The 25,544-nt window shown below is 41.9% G+C and overlaps 1 protein-coding gene across 10 annotated transcripts in view; it reads left to right on the top strand.

Annotated features, from left to right (window-relative positions):
• LOC140186863 (non-muscle caldesmon-like) overlaps positions 1-25,544 on the top strand; it is a 239,519-nt gene that overhangs the window by 130,858 nt on the left and 83,117 nt on the right. For 9 of the 10 annotated variants that reach the window (XM_072241556.1, XM_072241560.1, XM_072241551.1 and 6 more), the window contains exon 3: positions 20,468-20,596. In XM_072241556.1, coding sequence (XP_072097657.1) covers positions 20,468-20,596 — 129 coding nt within the window. Of the gene's footprint in view, positions 1-4,113; positions 4,364-20,467; positions 20,597-25,544 lie in introns of those variants that run through there. The other variant, XM_072241557.1, reaches the window with a different exon arrangement.

Genomic DNA, 25,544 nt, shown 5'->3' on the forward strand with positions numbered 1-25,544 from the left:
TACTTGATGCCAGAAAACATGGAACATTAACATGAACAACAGAGGAGAAAAGCTCAAAAGAGATTAGTTTCTCAGTATTTCTAAGTCATCAAAGGAACACTAAATTTACCAGAATCAAAATCATTTTTATTATCTCTGACGTACTGTATGTTGTGAAATTTGTTCCGATTGGTTACAAGTTAAAACTCCCCAGTATTAACTACAGTTGTATTAATTGTGTCAGTCATCAGTAATGAGAGTAAACAAGGGAGACTGAGTTGACAAACAGACCTGATTTAATTTTAGATTAGATTTCAACAAAAGCCTTTTTGGAAGGCTTTTTTTTTCAAGTTTCAGTCTATTTAGGGGATCCGGCAATTATATTCCGCGCTTAGGCCTTTGTGGTCTGCTGATTGGTGAATAAAGGCTGATTTATACTTGTGCGTCAAATGTACGCCGAAGGTGTCGTGTACCCTACGCCGTAGGGTGACATGCACGTCCCCAAAAATGTAACTCACGCGTTGCGGCGACTCAGACCGTAACAACTGTGATTGGTCCGCGTGGCAGCATCGCATTTCCTCACACGCATTTCTGGTTGCTTTTCTCCGCCATGTCTGTACACTGATGCGAAATAAATGGTTGGAGACGGTGAACCAAATCGTCAAATCTACCTGCCGACATCCGAAAATAGTTAAAATGCATTTCCTCGTTCATGTCGCTCACGAAGAAACTCAACACAGTAGCATAGAAACCTCACTGCCAACTAGCGTTTTGGCAGTGAATTGCAGAGCGACGCAGACACAACTACGCATATTCGCTACGGCATAGGGCTATGCAAATGTATAAAGCAGGCCTACGGCATAGCCTGTATGCACAACTATAAATCAGCCTTAAGGCAGCTCTCTGGGTTATTTCCTCTCGTCAATGAGATTGTTGCATCTGTCATAAGCCCCCCCCCCCGCCCCCAGAGCATTCCCGCAGAAGGTACAAGAAGGAAAAGTACGGAACGATTTCCTCATTAGCTGTGGAAACATTTGCTGAGACTGTTGAAATGTTTGGATGATGAAAAGTTGGTGCCAGCAAACTTGGTCCAAGGCATTAAAAAAACCACAATGTGAAAGCACAAGTTCAAAACCAGAACTCCTTGAGGAATCAGGAATTGTTTAAGCAAAAATTGTTTGACAAAGGACTCCTGGATAATTTACCTCCTTATTAATGATTCCGGAATACAAGTTGTTATTGTTTGTTTTTACTGAAGTACTGTTATATTATGGAGGGATTCCAGTGGTTTAGTTTGTCTTTGTTGTCAGTGCATTGAATTAGCACTGGCCCAGGAATCAGATCACACAAGCCAGATGACTTCATGCACAACAAGGAAGGCACATTTGTAAGTTGCTGCGAGTTTCATTTCTGATAGATGCCATTGAGTAGCAACAAAAATGGGTAGAAGCAGTTGAAGAGCTAAAGAGAAAGGTAACATGAGGAAATCTGAGGTAAATTAGTTTATTATTGTCATATATACCAAGGTATGTAGAGAGTAAAACTTATGTTGTGTACTGTTCATATAGATCAATTCATTATAATGGTGCATAGAGGTATTATATGGTCAAAGAGTAATGGTGCAGGGTAAAGTGTTACAGTTCAGCAAATGTGCACAAGGTGCAATGTCACAACAAGGTAGATTGAGAGGTCAAGAGTCCACCTTACAGTAGTAGGGAAGCATTCTGTTGTCTTATAATCGTGGGTTAGAAGCCGCTCTTCAGCATTGTCAACAAAATAGAGAGAGTACAGAGAAGATTTACTTGTCAACAGAATAGAGAGAGTACAGAGAAGATTTACTAGAATGTTACCTGGGTTTCATCACCTAAGTTACAGAGCAAGGTTGAACAAGTTGGGTCTTTATTCTTTGGAACGTGGAAGGTTGGGGGGAGACTTGATAGAGGTGTTTAAAATTATGAGGGGGATAGATAGAGTTGATATGGATAGGCTTTTTCCATTGAGAGTGGGGGAGACTCAAACGAGAGGAAATGAGTTGAGAGTTAAAGAGCAAAAGTTTAGGGGTAACATGAGGGGGAACTTCTTTACTCAGAGAGTGGTAGCTGTGTGGAACGAGCTTCCAGCAGAAGTGGTTGAGGCAGGTTCGTTGTTGTCGTTTAAAGTTAAATTGGACAGCTATATGGACAGGAAAGGAATGGAGGGTTATGGGCTGAGTGCAGGTCGGTGGGACGAGGTGAGAGTAAGAGTTCGGCACGGACTAGAAGGGCCGAGATGGCCTGTTTCCGTGCTGTAATTGTTATATGGTTATTGAGGTGTATATTTTCAGGCTTTTGTATCTCTGGGTAACTTTTGCAAGGATGAAGACAGAAGCATTGAGGTAGAAAGCACCAATAATAAAGAGGTGCAGAGTTGACAGAGGAATACACAGCCAAGTTGTGTGTGTGTGTGTGTGTGTGTGTGTGTGTGTGTGTGTTGGGAGGTGGTGCTGGTAGCTGCTGTGGTGCTGTCAACCAGGAGACTCACCCTTCTCTATTTTCTCAAAGAGTGGATGAATGAAACCATCAGTTATTGGCAGTGACGTGATATTGATTATAAAAGTGCCATCACAGGAAAGCAGAGATACTGAATTGGATGTTGGAGGAAGACATGATGTTCTCCACGTGCCCAAGTCTGCAGAGACACTGAGGAAACTGGGCAGTCACTGACAGAGCATAAAATATAGTGACTCTCCCAGATACAAATAAGAATAAGCTGACTTATGAAAATCCAAGTATGTGCAAATTCTCCCACACATTTTAAAACTTGTTGCAAACTAGTTATAATAAAAATCAATAATAATACTAATGATAATAAATTGTATTACATTGTATTCATTGATAATTGGATACAGTATACTATGTATTCCATTAATTTAATTATAGGTGTGTTAGCGTAATTTCTCAATGAACTGAAAGCAAAATAGCAAGTGTAAGGCGACACCATATAGAAACCAAATGTTTCTGACCTACAGACCAATTGGCTTAAAGGTAGCTCTCAGGAATGGAACCCTTATATCACCTGGGGCTGTCTTTATGTAGGATTAAGGACAAGGTTTAGGAAATTGAATTTTTTTTTAAATTTTGGTTATTTCTAGCTCTATCAGGTTTATTAACAAAATAATTTTACAATGCTGTTTAGATTTTCTTTGTTGTATTCTTTAGTGTTGCCAAATTCTGTTTCACTGTTGCTCAGTTCTTAATCATGCGCAGGGGTCATGGGAATTCTACAGTCCTTTACTGGATGGTGTTGGCTACTATTTCCTTTCTGTCTTCAGGAGATTGGGGTAGATCTCCCACTTGGGCATTAAACGTCACCGGGACAGAATGCAAAAGTTAAAGTTAAGCATGACAGATTGCAGGCTCTTAATGGAGGCAGTCTGATTTTCCTCTAAGCACTTTGCCCAGGAGACTCCCTCCAACCAATCGCTAAAGAATAGAAACACTGCATAATGTATGAATTACTTTAGACTTTGCAGCTGACCCAGGAATATGAGGTCAAGTGGCAAACTGTGCCATAATTTCTATGGTAACTTCTCTGTAGGGTAAATCTTTAAAATCTGAGACTCTTGCATTTTCTCTAATTTTATTGCTGCACCATTGGTGACTGAACTTTAAGCAGTTTTGACTGTAATTTTTGGGATTCCCTACTTAAACCTCTTCACCTTCTGATATTCTATCCTTTAAAACCATTCTTAATCTGCCATAATGAATAACCTTTTGATCATCCTCCTTGATATCTCTTTACAGGTCTGGTGTTCAATATTTCTTTGATAATACTCCAGTGAAGCATCTTGGAATGTGTTACCACATTAAAGGCACCATATAATTAAAAAAAAAGTGGTGTCATTCTGTGTAAATTGGGAGGGGGAAAGTGGCATAGAATAATCTTGAAAGAAGTTTTAAAAAAAAAGTTTCATCTTTCTGATCCTTTAAGTGCACAATGTAATTGCAAAGGCAGGAAAAGAAGCAATCTCGTCAGCAGCATGTCACCAGAATTAGAGGGGGGCTTCTATTACAGACAATACTATGGAAACCACTGGTCATGTGACTCGGGGGCTACCGCAGGGTGTAATCACAGCCTGTCCTCTCAAAGTATGAGGTGGGTTAGAGGAGCTGTAGCTGCCCACAGTACGATTGCTGCTTGGGAAATGAAGTTAACGTTGCATCATCTGGAAAGAGAAAACGAGGGTATTTAAAAGGTGATGTTTCACGCAGCCAGACAAAGCAGCTGCTCGTGAAAGTAGCTCATTCAACGGTGAAAAATAATCTTGTCAGAGCCTCCCGGAATCTGCTTTTTCAAAGATGGCAAGCAGAGCACACACCAGACAAAACTGGTCAGCTTTCTCCAAGTAAGTGCCTGATTAAAGCCTTGTGACAATGTGATTTATGCAGACAGTGGGGTGTTGTGTGTAAAATGGGGAAGGCAGTGTTTTTGGAGAACAAAAGAGCTAATGTTCTTTCCTCCATTTACTTCCTTTACCTTGCAGAAGAAGAGATTAGAATGCCTGTTGTTTAATTTGTTCCATCTCCAACAAAGGCAGCGCATGACAGAAGTGTTACTTGTCAATTCCGCTGCTGCTAATCAGCTCTGAGACTTTCATTGCACGTGCTGCTCACTTTGATGGGGTGAATGCATGTAAGTAGATGGAATTACAAAGAATGCAGCTGTAATTTAGGTTCTGTGACAGCGAAACTTACTTGATCACTGTTCTTAGGGAGCTTGCCTGACGTGTGGAAGCCTACTCATTTGTTGCAGGACAGTGGGCTTCTTGTTGGCTGGAGCGGAAACCCATTCAGAGACTGAACCCACGCACAGCTCGCAGTTTATCGCAGCTTTTCTTGATCTTTGGGGTGGGATTAGTGAGAGCTCTGCTGTTGGCCATTGTGCCATTGACATATAATGACCAAGAACTACATTGGGGGATCAGTCTTAACACTTAGCTAATGATGTTGCAACGATCAGATCGCTCTCAATTAAGTGAATGAAAGTCAAAGATTAATGCAAATTATCAAATATATAATAATGAATATATTGACATTTGTGCTGCAAAATAATTGCAAGATTGTAATAAACAGTGCTTTTCCTTGCCAATTTTGCAGTTTATCACTGTTCTTTATAGATGCAAAGTTTGGCTTTTATTCTCTCTAGAAGTTTTTTTTTTAGGAATGGGATAATTTAACCTGTCATTTTTCATGCTTAGGAGAAGGCTTCAATTTTTTTTCCATTTCCATTTTATGTCCTGTCCTCTGACATAGAACTGGACAGAAGATCTCCTGCTCCCATTGTAGGGTAGGATGGACGTTCATTCTGATCTGACCTATCACATATAGTAGATATAGCCTGGTGTACTGAGTGCAGGATGTGGGGTGGACATTTTCTGAGTCAGCTTGAATTAGGAGAAGGCTTTTGAGTAATGGGTCTGCTCTTCAAAATGGTCTTTGAGGAGGGAATCAGTAATTGGATGTCCTGTTCCAATATAGACATCAGTAGCACAGTTTGAATTAATGGATAGAACTTTTTCCCAGTCACAGAGGGAGTCAGACAAGAATGCTGTCTCTCCTGCATCGTGTCTGTGTGTTGTATCAAGCCTTTGCTGAATCCATCGAGCCATTAGCTCTGATGATCTGAAGGCGTAACAATCAGCATGTGGGACCAGATTGGCTTTGAACAGTGGGGAACAGAGTGAACCTCGGTGAGAATTCAGCCACATTCTTAGGCAACTGAGTTGGTCAAACCTCTGTCCCACTCACTATCAGGCCTGACGACCCGAAGGTGCTGAGAATCTGGTTTAGAGGAGTCAGGACCTGCACACGCACAGGATAGAGCACACAGCCAAGGTGAAGCAGGTGCTGGGAATGTGGGAGTGCATTCCCTCTTGTTGCTGGGAAGGAATCTGTTGATCGGATGCAGGGTGCTCTTGGTGCCGCTGTGCATGGTGGAGGTGTGGTCCATACCATCGTTGGGCTACCTGTGCCATCATCAATTTCATCTGCCAAACAATCATGCATTATGTCTGCAATGTACAACTGTCCAGAGAAAACTATACACAGTGTGGTCTTTATCAGGGCAGCTATTTTTGTAAGAGGTTGTATGTGGAGCATGGGCATATAAAAGTTTTGAGTGTGGGTTGTCTGGGGTTCTCCCAATCCTCACTGTTACAAAGTATAGATCTGGCCTAGCATTCCATTCCGCTGGGCCAAGCCCCACATACAAAGTCAATCAGGCTGTACAGAAGCCCTGAGGGATGATTTCTAAAGCAGACTGCCAAATTTAGCATAGTGCCTTATTACTGAGACTCTAAAAGTATCAATAACTTGCTTGGCTGGTGGTGAGAAGCGCCTTTCATTCGTAGTCAGACCTTGACGCACAGCCGGACTCTCTGTCCAAATACACATCGCCTTTAGGCAGCTGTGCTGCAGATGTAACTCTCATCTTTCTCTTTGTGCAGCCTGTCTTTGCCTACAGGGTCTGGAAAGAGATGCACTGATATTTGGCAAAGTGCTTCCAAGACTGCACAGGGTTCCATGCTCTGCAGGCTGTTCCCAAGGTCACATATTGAGACGAACATCAACTGCCGATGGAAGATCATCTGTGCACTTTAAGGCTCACTATCATCTTTCCAAAACTGATTGGTCTTCCAGTCAAAGAAGATCTCAGCACCCAAATGCTTCCAGCTGGCACATTCTGAGATGTAGGAATATCTGCGGTGTGACGCAGTGAAATTTGGTGCAGCCACTCCAAAGTATCTGTGGGGAAAGAATATGTCAAAATCTGTTGCCACTGGGCCCTGTGTAACAGCCTCTCAAACTTACCAAAAATATCTGGGACTGAATAAGTTATGATTCTAAATATTATAACCTAAGACAATGAAGACAATGCAGTGCCCTGCTTGCATAAGTCTATGCTTTCGTTCATATGTTATGTGTTGTGGTGTATGATGTGGACCATCATGGTCTTTCCATAACCATGATTGTTCTTGGCAAATTTTGCGACAGAAGTGGTTTGCCATTGTCTTCTTCTGGGCAGCATCTTTACAAGACAGCTGACCTCTGCCATTATCAGTACTCTTCAGGGAGTGTCTGCCTGGGGCGTCAGTGGTTGCATAACCAGGATTTGTGATGTGTATTGGCTACTCATACTACCATCCACCACCTGCTCCCGTGGCTTCACGTGACTCTGGAGATGGGTTGGGGTTGGGCTAAGCAGGTGCTACACTCTGCCCAACCTTGACCTGCAGGCTAGCGGAGGGATGGAGTGCCTTTCACCTCCTTTTGGTAGAGTCGTATCTCCACCCAGACACCTATATTGCTCTGAGCAACTTGTCAGGGCTAAGAAGAGTGAGCTGTCCTTTATTTAAGACTTCTGCTAGAATGGGATTTTCATTGAAATCTGACATGCTAATTATAAATGTAACATTTAGCCTCTGATGAGCTTAGAAACAGTTACAGATTTTTAAAGGAGTAAAGCATGCTTTAATCCTTTGCGGAGCTGTGGCTCCACGAAGGCAGATACCAAATCACATTAGAGATGTTAGAACAGGTGACAGGCTTGTTTTTAGCCACATAAGCGGATTTTTTCCAGTTATGCAACTGGAAAGAAATATTTTCTGGGGCGTTTTTCATCTGGAAATCTGATTACTCCCTTGCTTTCCTGTTGTCAGTCCTTGGGCAATATTCCTTTATGACTATTTCAAAAAAATTTGGACCACATTAATCTGGGAGAGACTATAACTGTGTTTATAAATGCGGAATGAGACTGGAATACCTGCAAGTAAGCTCAGTAACTTCCCTTGAAGTTGGACCTTCTCCAGCTCACACAGCATCAACTCGCATATCTCAGTCATCCAGTTCAGGGATCTGCTAATATCTTGATGCTAAAATTCCTACTATACACCCAATGTCACTGCCTGCTTTTCAGTCCAGGTCCCTGAATTCTGCCCTCCCCCATACCTCATCTCAAACTGCTTGTTCAAGCCCTCGCCCCTTAGTTCCATCCTTGATTATTGTTTCGCTCCACCCCACCGGCACAACCACCATCCAGTCCACTGTCAGAGCAGAGATCTGACTGTCCCCACAGCCCCCAACTGTCCACAACCCAGCCACAAGCAGAAATGCCAGGTCCTAATGAAGCACCTTTGAACTGAAGCTTTAATAATGCCCGTCTCCCCCCAAGATGTAGCCTGACCGGCAGAATGCTTTCTCTTTTTATTTCAAGTTTCTAACACCTGCAGGTTTTAATTTTCACCAATATAATATCAGGCAGACTTTATAAATACACACTCGATCTATAAAGAACTCCTTCAGGGGATTTGATAGTTAAACACACATCCAAAGGAGCTATGTGATCTGAATGGACAGACCCACAGTAAAGTGTTATCATAACAAGCCACTAAGTTTGCCACAAGATGAGAGCAAAAACATACATTTATTGATTGAATTCCTTCAACATCCATAAGACCATAATACAGAGGAGCAGAATTAGGCCATTCAGCCCATTGAGTCTGCTCCGCCATTCCATCACGGCTGATCCCAGATCCCACTCAACCCCATACACCTGCCGCTCGCCATATCCTTTGATGCCCTGACCGATCAGGAAACAATCAGCTTCTGCCTTAAACATACACAAGGACTTGGCCTCCACCGCAGTCTGTGGCAGAGCATTCCTCTGGCTAGAAAAATTCCTCCTTACCTCTGTTCTAAAGAGTTGCCCCTCAATTTTGAGGCTGTGTTCTCTAGTTCTGGATACCCCCACCATAGAAAACATCCTCTCCACATCCACCCTATCTAGTGCTTTCAACATTTAGTAGGTTTCAGTAAGATTCCGCCCCCCCCCGCATTCTTCTAAATTCCAGTGAGTACAGGTCCAAAGCTGCCAAACACTCCTTTCACGTTAACCCATTCATTGTCAGAATCATCATCCTCATGAACCTCATCTGGACTCCCTCCAATGACAGCATATTCTTTTTAAGATATGGGGCCCAAAACTGTTGACAGTACTCCAAGTGCAACCTGACTAGTGTCTTATAAAGGCTTAGCATATTCTCCTTGCTTTTATATTCTATTCCCCTTGAAATAAATGCCAACATTGCTTTTGCTGCCTTTACCACAGACTCAACCTGTAAATTAACCTTCTGGGAGTCTTGCACAAGGGCTCTTAAGTCCTTCTGCACCACTGACGTTTGAACCTTCTCCGCATTCAGATAATAGTCTGCACTATTGTTCCTTTTATCAAAATGTATTATCATACATTTCCCAACACTGTATTCCATCTGACACTTTTTTGCCCATTCTTCCAATTTGTCTAAGTCCTGCTGCAATCGCATTGCTTCCTCAGCACTACCTACCCCTCCACCTATCTTCATGTCATCCGCAAACTTTACTGCCAAGCCATCAATTCCATTATCTAATTCCATCCACCCTGCTTGCTACTTCCTTGAAGAACTCCAACAGATTTGTCAGGCAAGATTTCCCTTTACAGAAACCATGCTGAATTTGACTATGATTATCTGAAAACTTCAGCTTAGCAAATCTGCCTAAGAGTAAAGTGGTATAAGTAAATTAAATTTTTGCCATTGTTAACAAAACATTTCCCATATGTGAAGGGAGGAAACAGAAATGCAGGAAGAACATAGTCAGTCAATCTGCAGGTCCTTTTATGCCGGTCTGTACGACAAAAAAGCTACAGAATCACAGCCTCCCGCAACTTTCTGTTGTCTTATCACGCAGGTCTTAGACGACGGCAAGCGGGAGAGTCTGGATCTGCCACTGACCCTGAATGAGCTGACAGGCTCCATCCGTTCCTTTGAGTCGAGTAAGACTCCCGAAAGCGATAGCTTACCGGCTGAGTTGTATTTGGCTCTGTGGAACTAGATGGGCCCTGACCTGCTGGAAGTGTACGGGTGAGACGGGCCGTCATGCACAAGTCCCTGGACAATGGGAGCAAAAACGTTCCCAATGCCGCCCTCACCCTGATGGCCAGCTTTGTATGTGGCTGCATCAGGTTGTGTGTAGAACTCAGGTATGTGGGCACCAAGTACCACTATGTGCCCAGGTTCTACCTGTCACCCTGGCTACGAAGGATGTGTCTGGCCCCACTCCTGTGCAACACCCCAGTCAGCTGGTCATTGCCACCATACCTGTCCTTTGTAAAAAAAAAAAAAAAAAAAAAAAAGTTCTTCCAGGAGAACGCCTTTGACCACAGGGCCATCAGGCAGTGGTCGGCACGTAATGTCCTGCAGGCACTGCAGGAGAAGGAGGTGATGGACACAGTGGGGTGGTTCCCCGAGCAGAACGTCCAGTTCATCTGGCAAAATGCCTCATCACCAGACCTCACCAACAGGCACCAGGACCTCTCCTGGCTGGCAGTGAGAGGGGCCCTCCCAGTCAGATCCCTCCTGTACGCCCGGAACGTCGTCTCCACACCCCGCTGCCCACGGGAGGACTGCAGTGAGGAGGAGTCTGTGACCCACCTCTTTACACACTGTCAGTCCGCAGAGAGGGTGTGGAGGAGGATGGACAGGCTAGTGTCACGTTTCATCCCCAGCAGCTGCGTAACAGAGGACTCTCTGATCTACGGGCTGTTCCCGGGGACGCACGTGGAGACCAACATCTGGTGCTGCGGGCAGATCATCAACTCAGTGAAAGACGCTTTTTGGTCGGCCCGAAACTTGATAATCTACCAGCACATGGAGATGTCCGTGCCAGAATGCTGCTGACTGGCACATTCTTGGCTGCAGGAGTACGTGCTGAGGGACGCACTGAAACTTGGTGCAGCCACCGCAAGGGCCCGGTGGGGAAGGACCACAGTTTAGGGTTCTTCTCCCGCGGGAGTGGGAGGGGTCGGGTGGCGGGGAGTAACCCCCTCAACAATGGTGTGGAAAGGTGAAACAACAGAGTGCCACGTGGGTGGCTGAAAGTGTGGAAAGTATAGACCATAATGGAACCATCTGTAAAGGATTGACAGACATTGAATGGTTTATTGTACATAATTTTATTTTTGAATAAAGTATATTAAATAAACCTAATAATGTTCTCAGAACAGCAATGCCAGGACAAGTATAGTAGCGAAAATTCATGAGTTATTGAAATTGCAGTTTATATTCTAATACCTTTTACCTATTCAGCATTGGGAGTTAAAATATCCCCATGTGAAGCAAACCAGTGGGGTTATTAGCATTGGAGAAATGTGAAAATTGTTGTCAAATATTTTGCAATACTGCCCAGGATGAAGTTCACCTTTATTAATACCTGATTGTTACTTGGGTTACAAATATCCACAAGCAGATGCCCAAGATTCTGCAGATGCTGGCAATCCAAAGCAACACACGCACAATATGCTGGAGGAATTCAGCAGGTCAGACAGCATCTAGAGGGAAAAAAAATAAACAGTCAACATTTCAGGACGAGACCCTTCATCAGGACCCTGACCCAGGTCTCAGTCTGAAATGTCGACTGTTTATTCCTCTCCATTATGTTTGCCTGACTTGCTGGGTTCCTCCAGCATTTCTGAGTGTGCTACTCTTTAAACAGCTAAAAACATTGTGCTTAGTTCAACTTGAACATCATGGTTCTTCAAGATTGTGGATCTCAGAGACTAAATTCTAGCAAGGTGGCTTCCTGACTTTGTGATTGCTCCATGGTGGAGAAGGTTCCATATGTCACCTTATATAGTTAATATAAGAAGAAAGTTTCTGTATAGAACCAGTGGGTAGTAGGAGAAGCACTGGAATATCTGATTATATCACCAGAGCATTGAAAGTTCAAATAAACATTGAAGATCATCACTGGAAAGAATGATTAAGTAAATTGGAACAGGTGAGAGATTCCTTATAGAAAATGCATATATAAATAAAAACAATAACTTTATTTAAATGGCACCTTTCATACATTAAATGCAAACTCAAGATGTTTTACATAGATTGTAAAAATAAATCAATATAGTCATAAAAATGAGACAAAGTTTAAAAATCATAAGTAAAGACAAACATTATATAGAATAAAATGTAAGAAAATATACCAAATTATATAATGTAATCAACATCAACTGGCATTAAGTAATGCTATAAGTAGGCTAAATTTTAAAAAGTAGGTTTTTTGAAGTGTTATGAAACTTTCCACAGTACTAGCCTGGCATATTTCAGTCAGTGGTATATTCCAGATTTTTAGTGCATAAGAGCAAAAGGCCACATCACCAGTTCTTATGTGCTTGGCTGTGGGAACAATAAGCAAACCAGTATTCGCGGATCTAAGGTTACGATTAAGATATAAGGGGATAGCTACTCCAACGGGGGAGATAGATTATTCGGAGCCTTATACACAATGAAGAGTATTTTAAATTGATCCTAAAGAACACAGGCAGCCAGTGTAATGATGCCAAACCAGCAAAGTGTGCTCAGATATTCATTTTTTCGTTAAGATTCCTGTTGCTGCATTTTGAATAAGCTGTGGCCAATTTATATTTTTCTTGGGCTGTCCTGAAAGTGTGCATTACAGTATTCTAATCAGCTAAAAGCAAATGTGTCAATTTTTCTGCATCTTGAGATGTTGTAGGAAATCAAATTATTGCTGTATTCCTTAAATGAAGAACGCAGCCTTAATTATATCATTGATATATGAAATATATTAAATCATAAAATATACTTTACAATTTAAGGACATGATGTGATAAATGTCTTATTTGGTTAAGTAGCTATAAAATGTCTCAAATGAAGAGCAGGTGAAGATTCACATCCTTGACTCTTGATTCCTCACCAAGATACCTAAAGAAGGAATTATTGTATAGAGTCGTGCATTGCATAATATCTGTGGGGCCTCGCTCCTTGTGGCACTAAGTTGAATATTCTAATCATTATCTAAAGCACCAGGAGATATTTTTGCACTTTTAACCTTTAATGGAATTTGTTCTATGGGTTTTTATACAAAAATGTTTCTCAATTCTGTACAGGATTTACTAACAATTACATTTTTATCTGCATATTTTTATCCTTAGTTCAGGTCTAACTGGGATAAAGAATAGGTTTTGACATAAAAGTGACATTTTTGCTTTTAATCATCTCAATGACATAACAAGAATTGAAGAAGGAATCTTTAGAGTGCGAAGAAGTTAAATATAGTAAAGAAAAATATAGAGAATATTTCCTTGTGTTGAAAAATGCATTGGTGATTCAACTGCTGCTTGTTCTGACTACAAAAAGTTAATTCAACAAAATAACCATTTTTTAAAAAAGCCAATCATCCTCAAGTTATAGTTCAGATGTCATGCTGTGGTAGAATTGTGCATCGACATGAGGGGCTGCTTTATTCAATTTAATTTGTATGGTCTATATTGCGTGCTTTTGGAAGTGAACCTAATCCAAAATGGTTCAATAGGCTCGGATTAATTTTTGTTAAGTATGTATTTATGCAGCATTCTGGGTTTTATCAATGTGATGCTGTGCCCAATCTCAACAACCCCACTGAAAGACTACAAGAACACATTCATTGAGAGGGTGTAATGCTCAAGGGACTTTAATTAAGCTGTCAGTGTTTGAGCAGTTTTATAGCTGTGATTTAACATAAGATATAGAAATGGCAGCAGGGGAACCTTTGCCTGACCCACTTAATTTAAGTCCATTACTAGGCCTGGACCAAAATTGCTTGGATTTGTTACAACTGACTGCCAGGTCAGACATTTCAGCACAGTACAGTGGAATTACTGTATACAACTTTTAAGACATCATTAGCATTTAACAGTGTCCCAACTGTTTTATTTTATTCCAGAGGTGGTCTCATTTTCTTGTGGCCTGAGAGGTTTTATAGTTGTATCAGGATCTATTCTCCATAGCAACTGCCCCTGATTTCAGAGGGACACAATCAGCCCCTCTTTTTTAAATAAAGAAACTTCTTGGGGGCAGCTCCATATGAAGTATGATCTGTGTTTTTTTCTGTTTAGGTCATGGTAAAATTTGCTAAGTTGAAGTTTTTAGATAATCATTACTTCCTCAGTACAGCTTGTAGTCCCTCACAGCTTTCTTATTCTGGCCCCTCTCCCCTTCCTTTCTAGTCCTGATGATGAGTTTTGGCCTGAAACGTCAATTGTTTCTCTCTCTCCATAAATGTTACCTGACCTGCTGAGTTCCTCCAGCATTTTATGTTTGTTGCAGTTAATAGTATTAGTCAAGAGCCAAGATTAGGTGGATTTTTGTGAAGAATAAGGTTGCCACACTTGATGGATCTAATCTCAGGGATTTCATCACAACCCTCTCACTTTTCACTACCCGTTTTCCATGCTCCCACTACCAAGCAACAAATAAAACCTGGCTTATAGGTTGAATTAATCATAATTTTTGACAATGTTCCCCTGCTCCTGTCTCTAATTAAATTAAAATTTTCAGTGATAATGAAAGTTCAACATAACATCCATACAACTTGTTATCCAGATTGTAACAGAAGAGTTTAATACTCAGTTTCTGAAGAGTACGGCTTAGTCTTGGAGCGCTGATGACCTAAGTTAATAGTCCTGTCAGTAGGAAAGTGGGAAATCAATATGGTTAACTTCTGAACTGTTACAGAATGATGAATGTATACACCACTGTACTTTCTTCATTGTATTTAAAATAATTCTCTAATTGGAATGATTAAAAACTTCCCAAACAACATCCATTCACACTGAAGCTGCACATATTCAATCTGAAGAGTAAGTGGCAAACTAGCAAGTTGATGATTGGCCAAACTGCAAAATTCGAAGTTCAATGTTATATTTAAAAAAATACATATATGTCACCATACACAACCATGAGATTAATTTCCTTGCGGGCGTACTCAATAAATCCATAATAGAATAATAATCATAATAAAATCACTGGCAGATTGCACCAACTTGGGTCTTCAACAGGAGTGCAAAAGACGACAAACTGTGCAGATACCAAAGAAAGAAATAATGTAATTAATTAATAAATAAGCAATATGAGATAAAGAGTCCTTGCAAGTGAGTCTATAGGATGTGGGAACATTTCAATGATGGGGCAAATGAAGCTGAGTGAAGTTACACCCTTTGGTTCAAGATACTGACGGTTGTGGGTTAATAACTGTTCCTGGACCTATTGTTGTAAGCCCTAAGGCACCTGTACCACTTTCCTGATGGCAGCAATGAGAAGAGAATATGTCCTAGATGGTGGGGGGTCCCTGTCAATGGATTCTACTTTCCTGCGACAATGTTTCATGTAGATGTGCTTAATGGTGGGGAGGGCTTTACCCGTGATGGACTGAGCCTTATCCATTAGTTTTTGTAGACTTTTCCATTCAAAGGCATTGGTGTTTCCATACCAGGCTGTGATGTAGACTGTCAGTATACTGTCCAGCACACATCTACAGAAGTTTATCAAAGTTATAGATGTCATGCCAATTCTTGGCAAACTCCTAAGGAAATTCAAGAAGCTGAGACAGCAAAAGAAGAACCATACACATTAATTAATAGCTGTTCAATTGCTATAAGAACAGAAAATACAAACGTGAGCTTTGATAAGCCTGGTACAACTTAAGGAATAGTTATTTATGCATGTGTAATTCTGACTATATGGCTAGGCACAGTGCAAATGCCATCTATAAATTTGCTGGCAATCCAAGCATTGTTGGCAGAATTTCAGATGTTGAAGAGAGGGTGTACAGGAGCAAGATATATCAGCTAGTTGAGTGGTGTCACAGCAACAACCTTGCATTCAGCGTCAGTAAGACCAAGGGACTGACTGTAGACTTCAGAGAGGGTAAGAAGAGGGAACACACGCCAGTCCTCAGAGAGGGATCAGAAGTAGAAAGAGTGAGCAATTTCAAGTTTCTGCATGTCAATATCTGGACCCAACATATTGATGCAGCTACAAAGAAGTCATGACAGCAGCTATATTTCATTAGGAATTTGCGGAGGAAAACACTCAAAAGTTTCTAGGTAGATAGGTAGACAGTTAATTTATCGACCACAAAGGAAATTACAGTGTCACAGTATTTCAAGTGCACAGATACACAAATACACAAATATTAGAAGAGAAGTAAGAAAGAATAAAAAATAAATTACCTCAAACACACTCACAGGAGTGTGTTTGTGTTCAACACACACAAGATGCTGGAGGAACTCAGCAGGCCAGGCAGCATCTGTGGAAAAGACTACAGTTGACATTTCAGGCCGAGACCCTTCATTCAGACCTGTGTGTGTTACTTGGATTTCCAGCATCTGCAGATCTTTTCTTGTTTGTGGGGGTCATCACTTCCCTGGCTATAGGCTGACGCATTATTGAACCCAATGGCCGAGGGTAAGAATGACCTCATATAGTGCTCTTTGGAGCAGCGCTCTTGTCTTGGTCTGTTACTAAAAGTGCTCCTCTGTTCAGCCAAAGTGGCATGCAGAGAGTGAGAAACATTGTCCGGAATTGCCAGGATTTTCCGCAGGGTCCTTTGTTCTACCACAGCCTCCAGTGTGTCCAGTTTGTCTCGTATTACAGAGCCAGCCCCTCTAATCAGTTTATTGAGCCTGTTGACATCATCCGGGCTACGAGTGTACCAAGGAGAGCATTCTAGCTGGTTGCATCACCGTCTGGTATGGCGGGGGGGCACAGGATTGAAGTAAGCTGGATTGAATTGTGAACTTAGTCATCTCCATCATGAGCACTATCCTCTGTAGTATCCAGGACATCTTCAAGGAGCAATGCCTCAAAAAGGTGGCATCCATCATTAAGGATCCCCAACACCCATTCTCATTGTTTTGATTGCTGCTTTCAGGAAGGAGGTACAGAAGCCTGAAGGCACACACACAGTGGTTCAGGAACAGCTTCTTCCCATCTGCCATCCTGTTACTGAATGGACATTGAACCCATGAACACTACCTCACTACCTTTTCATTCCTATTTTTGCAAGACTTATTTAAGTTCACTGCCATTCAGTTGTTTTTTGTTTCTCTATTCTATATTGCATTGTACTGCTGCCACAAGGACAACAAATTTCATGATATATGCCAGTGATATTAAACTTGATTCTCATTTTCATTCTCATTCTAACACAGCTCCTTTGGTATTTTACTTTACATTGATAATCACTTCAGATTAATAAACTGAGTAAGGCTTCAAATCAAACTAGTTGTAAATACTGTATGGTAGGGATGTAGGAGAAAGCAGGGACTGTAACTCACTGCCTAGGTTAATCAATCAGCTCATTTGTTTTTCTGCAATGGATTTGTTAAAATGTGTCTGTCCAGTAATGGAACTCATGGTGATGTTACAGGAATACGTGGTTAAGTATACAATTTGTCCCAAACAGCAAGGGTGATGAGGACACACCCTAATCCATTAGAATTCTCCTGTTTCACCCTTTGTCCAGGAGCTGAATTTTCAGATTAAGGATTTGATGAAGTGTTTCAATTTCTTTAATGTTCTTGTCTATCAATTCTCCGTCAATTTTATTATTGTCTGGCTGCATTGCACTTTCCCTGTAACTGCAGCACTTTATTCTGCTTTCTGTTATTGTTTCCCTTTAATACTTCAATGCACTGTTACTACGAAATCATCTGTATGCATGGCATGCAAAAGAAAATTTTTACACTTCCTCAGTACATGTGACAGTAGTAAACCAACTTAAATCTGGCAATTTTTATTTTTGCTTTTCTTTCTTCTTGACTTCATTGTCTGTTCATGTACCATTTATCCAAAGGTGACTAGAGATAACAAGGGGAATTTTAGCCCAAATAATCTATATGCCATGTAAACACGCTGATAGCCCACTATCCGTGGTAGCACAGAGGTTACCACGTTGCTATTACAGCTCTGGCCTTTCCAGAGTTTGGAGTTCAATTCCAGCACCTTTTTGAAGGAGTCTTTCCATGTCCTCCCTGTGGAATGTGTAGGTTTTCCTCGGATGTTCCAGTTTCCTCCCGCAGTCGAAAGGGGTACCTGGTAGATTATTTGGTCATTGTAAAATGTCCCATGATTGGGTTAGGGTTAATTGGGATTGTGGGGCAGCATGACTCAATGGGTAGGCCGGAAAGGCCTACTCCAGGCTGTATCACTAAATAAAATGAATGTATATAACTCTAGAGTAATTCCCAGGGTTTTTGGCTCCATTACCTGCTCCCATTCCAAGTATTAATTGCTATTTGTTGAAAGTGATTCCCTCCACATCCCGAGCATCCTTTGATAAATATCCAAATTAAACTGAAAGTGCTTGAAATGCTCGGCAGATCAGCCTAAATCTTTGGAAAGAGTAGTAAAGGGTAAATTGATGGTTAAAGACTCTTCATCAAAATGTTCCGACGAAGATGTTTTGACCTGAAAACATTAACTGTTTCTCTTCTACAGTTACTCGCTGGGCTGCTGAACACTTCCAACTTTTTCTGCTTTTATGTCAGATTTTCAGCATCAGTATTTTATTTTCTATTCCTGAGCTTTATTTACACCAGACTACACCAAGACCCAATTACTTTTGATTTGACTTAGCATGGTGTTCGGAATTATCTGTAGGCCAATGTGTTCTATCCTTCGAGTCTCATGAGACCTTGAATGTTTTCTGAGCACATTTACTCATTTCTCCCCGTAAAGGTAGCATGCTAGGAGGAAGTTTGATGGGCTTTGGGTTACAGCAGGCACTGATGATGGGACGGATCATGGTGTAGTGAGAACGAATGGCCAGTAATTACTGTTGGGATTGGATTTCAGTCCAGGGAACGAAATGATCATCTGATCATCATGGGGTGGAGTGAGCAGTAGACTTAGAGTCCTAATTGAGGAGTGGAGATGAGGTGGAATTAGCAGCATGAAAGGGGCGAGCAGGAAGTAAAGGCAATGAGATCGTGTCATATCAAATTTTAGAATTTAGTGTCTTGGCTCACAGCACAGAGGCCAGTAGTGGTATTACTAAATTCAAGGACTATCTATCCATTCAGGCTGAAGTTCACCCAAGTTGGATTGTCATTTAAGAATGATAGACAGATATGACTTCAAAAGCATTGAGAGTGTTGATTACATATAGAACGTAGGCCTACAGATAATACAGCAATTTCTTGGGTTTTCTCCAGGTGTTCCTGTTTCCTCCCCAATTCCAAAGATCTACCAATTGGCAGGTTAACTGTTCTTTGTAAATTGTTCTGTGATTAGGATAAGATTAAATCAGGGGTTGCTGGGTGGTATGGCTTGAAGGGCCTATCTCAATAAATACATAAAATGGTGTGTGAGGGTATAACATGGCAAAACATGTCTGCTCAATGAAACTTGACTTAATATGCAAGAATTCTACATTTTTCAGTGTTTGCATGTGGATAAATGAAACTCTTCTGAATGATGAACTTTTTATTTGTATATGTCACTTTGGGATTACCATCTGCCTCAGTGTGTCGTCAACTGAATAGCATAAGTCATTCAAGTACAATGCTGCAGAAGACCATTATGTTTTATCAAGACTTACTGCCAGATGTTGGGTGGAGCTTCCTAAACAAATGTTCAATAAGATAATACCCAATCTGATATTGGTTTCAAAGTTCAAAATAGATTTATGATCAAAATATGTATATATTATACAACCTTGAGATTTGTCTCCTTACAAACAGCCACAAAACAAAGAAACTCCAAGAACACATTAACAAAACACACATTCCTTTCTTCTGGCTATAACGCTTAACACCTTAAAAAGTAAAAAGGCAACTATCAGAGCGCAGAATATATTCAATAATACATCTCCGCAATCCCTCTGGGGTTGGGAGTTCTGAAGATTCATGACCCTCAAAGAGAGGTTTCCTTCTCCCCATCTTATAAAGTGATCCCTGATTTTAAAATAAAGCCCCCGGTTATTGATTTCTCTCAGTATTTCTGTCACAATCTTGTATATTTCAGTATGATCACCAACATCGTCTCTTGCACAGGGCTCATGATTTCCCATAGGATCATGACTAATTTGCTTTGGTGGGCTCTCCAGTCTAAGCAATGACACTGACATTTGCATTAACACTGACGTTTAATTGGTTAATCTACTGCACCCTTTGCTTTGAAAGTTTATTTGTTTGGTTAGCATGGTAATTTATTGTAGCATGTAAAGAGGCACTTTTGCTCATCTTATTTGGGAAGCTTTATTGGTCAATCAAAGAAGACAGTATGATCATTTTGAGGCATGTTTCCTGTTAATGTTGTTTCAAGGCACTGATTGTAGGAACCACCCTGTTTATTTACAGCTTCATTGCTAATTGAAAATCCAAGAGCAGTACCAAAGGGCGTAATTTCCTCTTCTTCGGTATGCTTCGTCTCAAACTCTGTAGATCATTCTCTGTAATACAAGGCAAGGTTTAAAAAATGCTATCTGTGACCTCTAATATTTAATAAGGAACAAATAGCTATTGGTTCATAGAGGCCAGTTGGAAGCAAATGTATTTTAAATAGGATACTTGTGTAAAAGCAGCTGTTTTGAAGGAAAGCTGAAGTTATTTACATCAAGCTCTCTTCTGCCAACAGAATGACCAGTCAGCGGACAGATGATGATGAAGAAGAGCTCGCTAAGGAGCGTCGTCGCAAAGCTCGCCAGGAGCGGCTGCGGGAGTCTGCACTCAATCAGGACACCCTGGAATTCAACTCGCAGCACAGGTAGAAAGACCACATTGAAACAGATTTCTTTTCTGCAAATCCTTCCAAATAAAAAGATCGGCTAGCTGGTAACTGAAAGACTTTTCGACAGTGAAGCACACTCAGGGAAAGTGCTGGCTGGAGATGGAACTGGCAGATCAGGCTGCCATCCTCTGACCTGTGACCCCTTCAAGTGCAGCTTCCTGAAGGAAGAGCTGAGATTGTAAATGCAAGGTCAGATCCAGAGGAAGGAATGTGACCTTAGCCTCTCCACTGAGTAAAACCTATCATGATGATACGCTAACAAGCTTTTCACAGTGTCTCTGCACTTGTGACAAGAATAGACCAACTACCCAGTGATTAGAGTAAGGGGAGAGAAATGGGACAAAATAAGATAGAGAGCCCTTAAAGAGGTGCCAGCACCATGATGGGTTGAAGGGCCTTCTTTCTATATTTTTCCATCCCAAGATTAAAACCCATGTTTTCTGGAGATCACATCTGACAATAAGAAGCTGGAAAATGATAAGAGACTTCATCAATTTTGTTCCACTGAAACAAGAGGTTCCCAGTTTTTCATACCTTGGATCTTTACCATTAACCGAGGGGTCTGTGGACCCTAGGTTGGGAACCCCCCATTTAAACATATTTAAAGGAAGAGTCAAGACCCTCCAGCCTATCAACCAGTAATGGCCAAGTTACCTCTTCAGGAATGTAAATTGATAATAAAAGCCCCCTCGATATTCTTTCTTTTTGGTATTGGGTGTAAAATCCATTTGTCTTAACTAATGTATTAAAATATAGTAAGCACCCTTGTCTAATGAGACCCATATCCTGAAGTTAGTGTTAGGTTTGACTCTGGCTCAATAATTTGCAGACAATTCTTGCCTGGATGTTGAAATGCAGAATGACCACAGTGCATGGTGACCACCTGGCTTGCTCCCTGACATCTCCCTCTCTCATTCCCTCTTTCAGCTCTTTCTCTATCTGGTCTGTTTCCTATGTAAGCCTGGGATGGTCTGCACCTATGACTTTCAGCACAAGCTGTTCGTTACTCAGGAATTCACATTCAGATTTATTCAGTGAGTGCAATGCATTGCTTGCATTAATGACCAACATACCTAGGGCTGTGCTGGGTGGGAGCAGCCCGCAAGTGTTGCCGCATAATCCAACGGCAATTTCGCATGCCCATAATGCTCGGCAGAACAACACAGAACACAACACAACAAGCAACAAAACAACAAGAATAAAACAAGCCCCTTTCTTCCCTCCCACCCACCTACACACATGGACATTCCTCCACTCCAGGTCTTCAGACCCCAGTCTTTAGGCACCGGGCTTCGATTTGCAGACTTATGATCGATCTCTGCTCCACTCTTCCTACTTCATCGGGAACTTCCTGCAGGCACTTAGCCCAGCAGTGGGGTAGAGTCATTCACAGGCTCTTTGAACTTCAGCTATTAGTTATAGCATGGTTCTGCCCCTGCTCAGATTAATTCTCAGTGTTTTCCATGTCAGCACCAGCCCCGCTCCTTCCTCCACCCAGCCTACGTCTCTATCTGTGCTGTCCGTTCGCAAGTGGAGACACAGGAGAAGCAGATGGTGGAATATAGAACAACACTCAAACTCCTGGAGGAATTCCGCATCTGTGAGCTGTGATATGCATCCTCATGCAGGGATTCTTCCTGAATTTCTTACAATTCCTCTCACAGATACTACTGGGTTCATGCTTAATGGTATTGGTCCATAGCACTATCAAAAAAGCTTTGGAACCCCTGATCTAGCAGATTGATTATTGCTCCCAAACTCAATTATCTTCTACTCAGCAACATTTCCTCAAATCAAATCAAATATATTATTAAAGTATATATATGTCACCATAAACTACCTTGAGATTCATTTTCTTGCAGGCGATTACAGGAAAATAAAAAGTATAAAAGAATTTATAGAAAAGGGGTATACATAAACAAAGATTGACTAACAGCCAATGTGCAAAAGAAGACAAATTGTGCAAATGAAAAGTAAATAAATGATGCTGACGACATGAATTGTAGGATCCCTGAAAATGAGTTCATAGGTTGTGGAATCAGTCCAGAGTTGAGGTGAGTGAAGGTTCAGGAGCCGGATGGTTGTAGGGTAATAACTGTTCCTGAATCTCGTAGTGTGGTCTTCCAGGGCTCCTGCCTAATGGTAGTAGAGAGAAGAGAGTACGACCTGGACGGTGGGAGTCCTGGTTATTTTCTACAGCATTTGCTCAGCTAGTTTATATTTAACTTTCCAATGTCCTTCTTCCCATGGGTTCTAAAGGTGCAGACGTTGTCTGCTACCATCCCCACTCAATCTCTCCATCTCTCCTCATGTAGGCGAGAACCTGAGGCAGGTATTTCACACACAGTGCGTGCTGGGCACATGGAACGAGCTGCCAGATGAAGTATCGGGGCAGACACGATTAAAATGTTTAAAGGACATTTGGACCGGTTTGTGGATGGGAAGGGTTTAGAGGGAAACTGGCTCAGTGCAGGCGATTTCGGTTGGCATGGAAAAGTTAGGCTGAAGGGCCTGTTTCAGTGCTGTATGAGAGTGTGAATTGTCATGCTCATGTCTACTGTTAAAGTGTACCAGTGAGGCATGCTTCCTGAAAGATGGATCTTCAATTAAATAAGACAACAAATTGGATTTTGGTTGGCACGGTAACACTATTACAGCAGCAGCTGTAAGAACGGGATTCAATTCCCACCGCTGTCTGTAAATAGTTTGTACATTTACCCTATGACTGTTGGCTGCTCCCATTTCATCCCACATTCCAAAGTTGTACAGTTAGCACTGGTGAGTTGCGGACATGTTATGTTGGCACCACACATCAAAGTTGTTGGTGAACGCAGCAGGCCAGGCAGCATCTGTAGGAAGAGGTGCAGTCGACGTTTCAGGCCGAGACCCTTCGTCAGGACTAACTGAAGGAAGAGTGAGTAAGGGATTTGAAAGTTGGAGGGGGAGGGGGAGATCCAAAATGATAGGAGAAGACAGGAGGGGGAGGGATGGAGCCAAGAGCTGGACAGCTGATTGGCAAAAGGGATATGAGAGGATCATGGGACAGGAGGTCTGGGAAGAAAGACAAGGGGGGGGGACCCAGAGGATGGGCAAGGGGTATATTCAGAGGGACAGAGGGAGAAAAAGGAGAGTGAGAGAAAGAATGTGTGTATAAAAATAAGTAACAGATGGGGTACGGGGGGAGGTGGGGCATTAGCGGAAGTTAGAGAAGTCATTGTTCATGCCATCAGGTTAGAGGCTACCCAGACGGAATATAAGGTGTTGTTCCTCCAACCTGAGTGTGGCTTCATCTTTACAGTAGAGGAGGCCGTGGATAGACATGTCAGAATGGGAATGGGATGTGGAATTAAAATGTGTGGCCACTGGGAGATCCTGCTTTCTCTGGCGGACAGAGCGTAGATGTTCAGCAAAGCGGTCTCCCAGTCTGCGTCGTGTTGTGTCAATGAAAACAAATCAAACAAAAATTCCCCTTACTAGCTCTCCCTTCAGTTAGTCCTGACGAAGGGTCTCGGCCTGAAACGTCGACTGCACCTCTTCCTACAGATGCTGCTTGGCCTGCTGCGTTCACCAGCAACTTTGATGTGTGTTGCTTGAATTTCCAGCATCTGCAGAATTCCTGTTGTCTATGTTGGCACCATAAGCTTTGCGGTACTTGCAGGCAGCTCAGTACAATTCTAGCTGATTAGATTTAACGCAAATGATGAATTTTATTGCATGTTTCAAAAATCTCTGTACCTTTATAAAAATGTGACATTAGTGTAAATGGGTGTTTGACAGCACAGGCACAGTGAGCTGAGTGGCCTGCTTCTGTGCTTGAATAATTACAACTGTGGCCTACGCGGCCCAAAGCTTCCCTCCATTTGCCACCCATGTGCACTGAAAGGTCTTGGCATTGCCTGAATTACCGGTGGCGGAGGAAATCGGCTGACAGGGTGGCAGAGAGAGGGACAAACCTGTGGAAGTCTGGAGAATCGGCAATCAGGTCTACAGCACACACCCTCGCACCTGAAGGGAAGCACCTGCCAGAGGTAGACAGAGGGGACTGTTCAACCCACTCTGTGAGCAAACACTTGGTTGAAGAGCTAGATTTTAAAGAGAAGGAGAGACAGATCGAGAAGTAGGAAGGCCTGGGAGGGAATTCTGTGCAAAGGAAACATTCTCCTGTAACCCAAGTATAACAATGTGCATCGGGAATCAGGAAAATAATGAGTTTTCAAAGTCAAATACCACCAATGAAATCAGGCACAGTTTACTTCAGACAAACATTCATCTTGCCCAGCCACAGCAATTCCAATGTCTCATGTTGTTTTCCATTCACAAAGCCCTTGATCCATTCATAAGTCCAAAGTTCAGAACCTGGATCCAAGCAGAGCATCTTCCAACAATTTTTATTGCTGTGTTGAACAGAGCACCTGCCAACTTCTGAATGCTATAGAATCAGACCTTTGCAGATTTGATATGTCTCATTCAAATAAAAAGTGAATTTGACTGTGGTGTAAAATGGTGTCAACTTTACAAGTTAGCTCTCCCAGCTGCAGAAGTGGAGAGACAGGACTGCATTTAGGGGAAATGTCTGCAGACAAGTGTAGTACAGACTAGCTGCTGGGACAGAAGGTGGCCCAGCTATTAAAATTCAGTAGGGGTTAATCATGAAGGCTGTGAATCAGACATGATCACATGTAGAATATGCATTCCCATCACACACCGCCTTGCATAGGGAAAATGAACTGCTAAATTTCCTGCCTAAGTCTAGAAATAGCAGTAGTAGGGAAAACTCTCAAAATGAGTCAAAATTTGCACAAATCCAACTTATTCCCTATTTGTTCTTAGTGCCCAATGTTGGAGCTGCCTGTGCTGCCCCCTTGTGGTTTAGTATGTCTAGTGGATTTGAGTTCCAAATCTTGTCATCTAGTTATGTACTGTA

Source organism: Mobula birostris, chromosome 23, assembly GCF_030028105.1.
Source record: "Mobula birostris isolate sMobBir1 chromosome 23, sMobBir1.hap1, whole genome shotgun sequence".
Classification (NCBI taxonomy): domain Eukaryota; kingdom Metazoa; phylum Chordata; class Chondrichthyes; order Myliobatiformes; family Myliobatidae; genus Mobula; species Mobula birostris.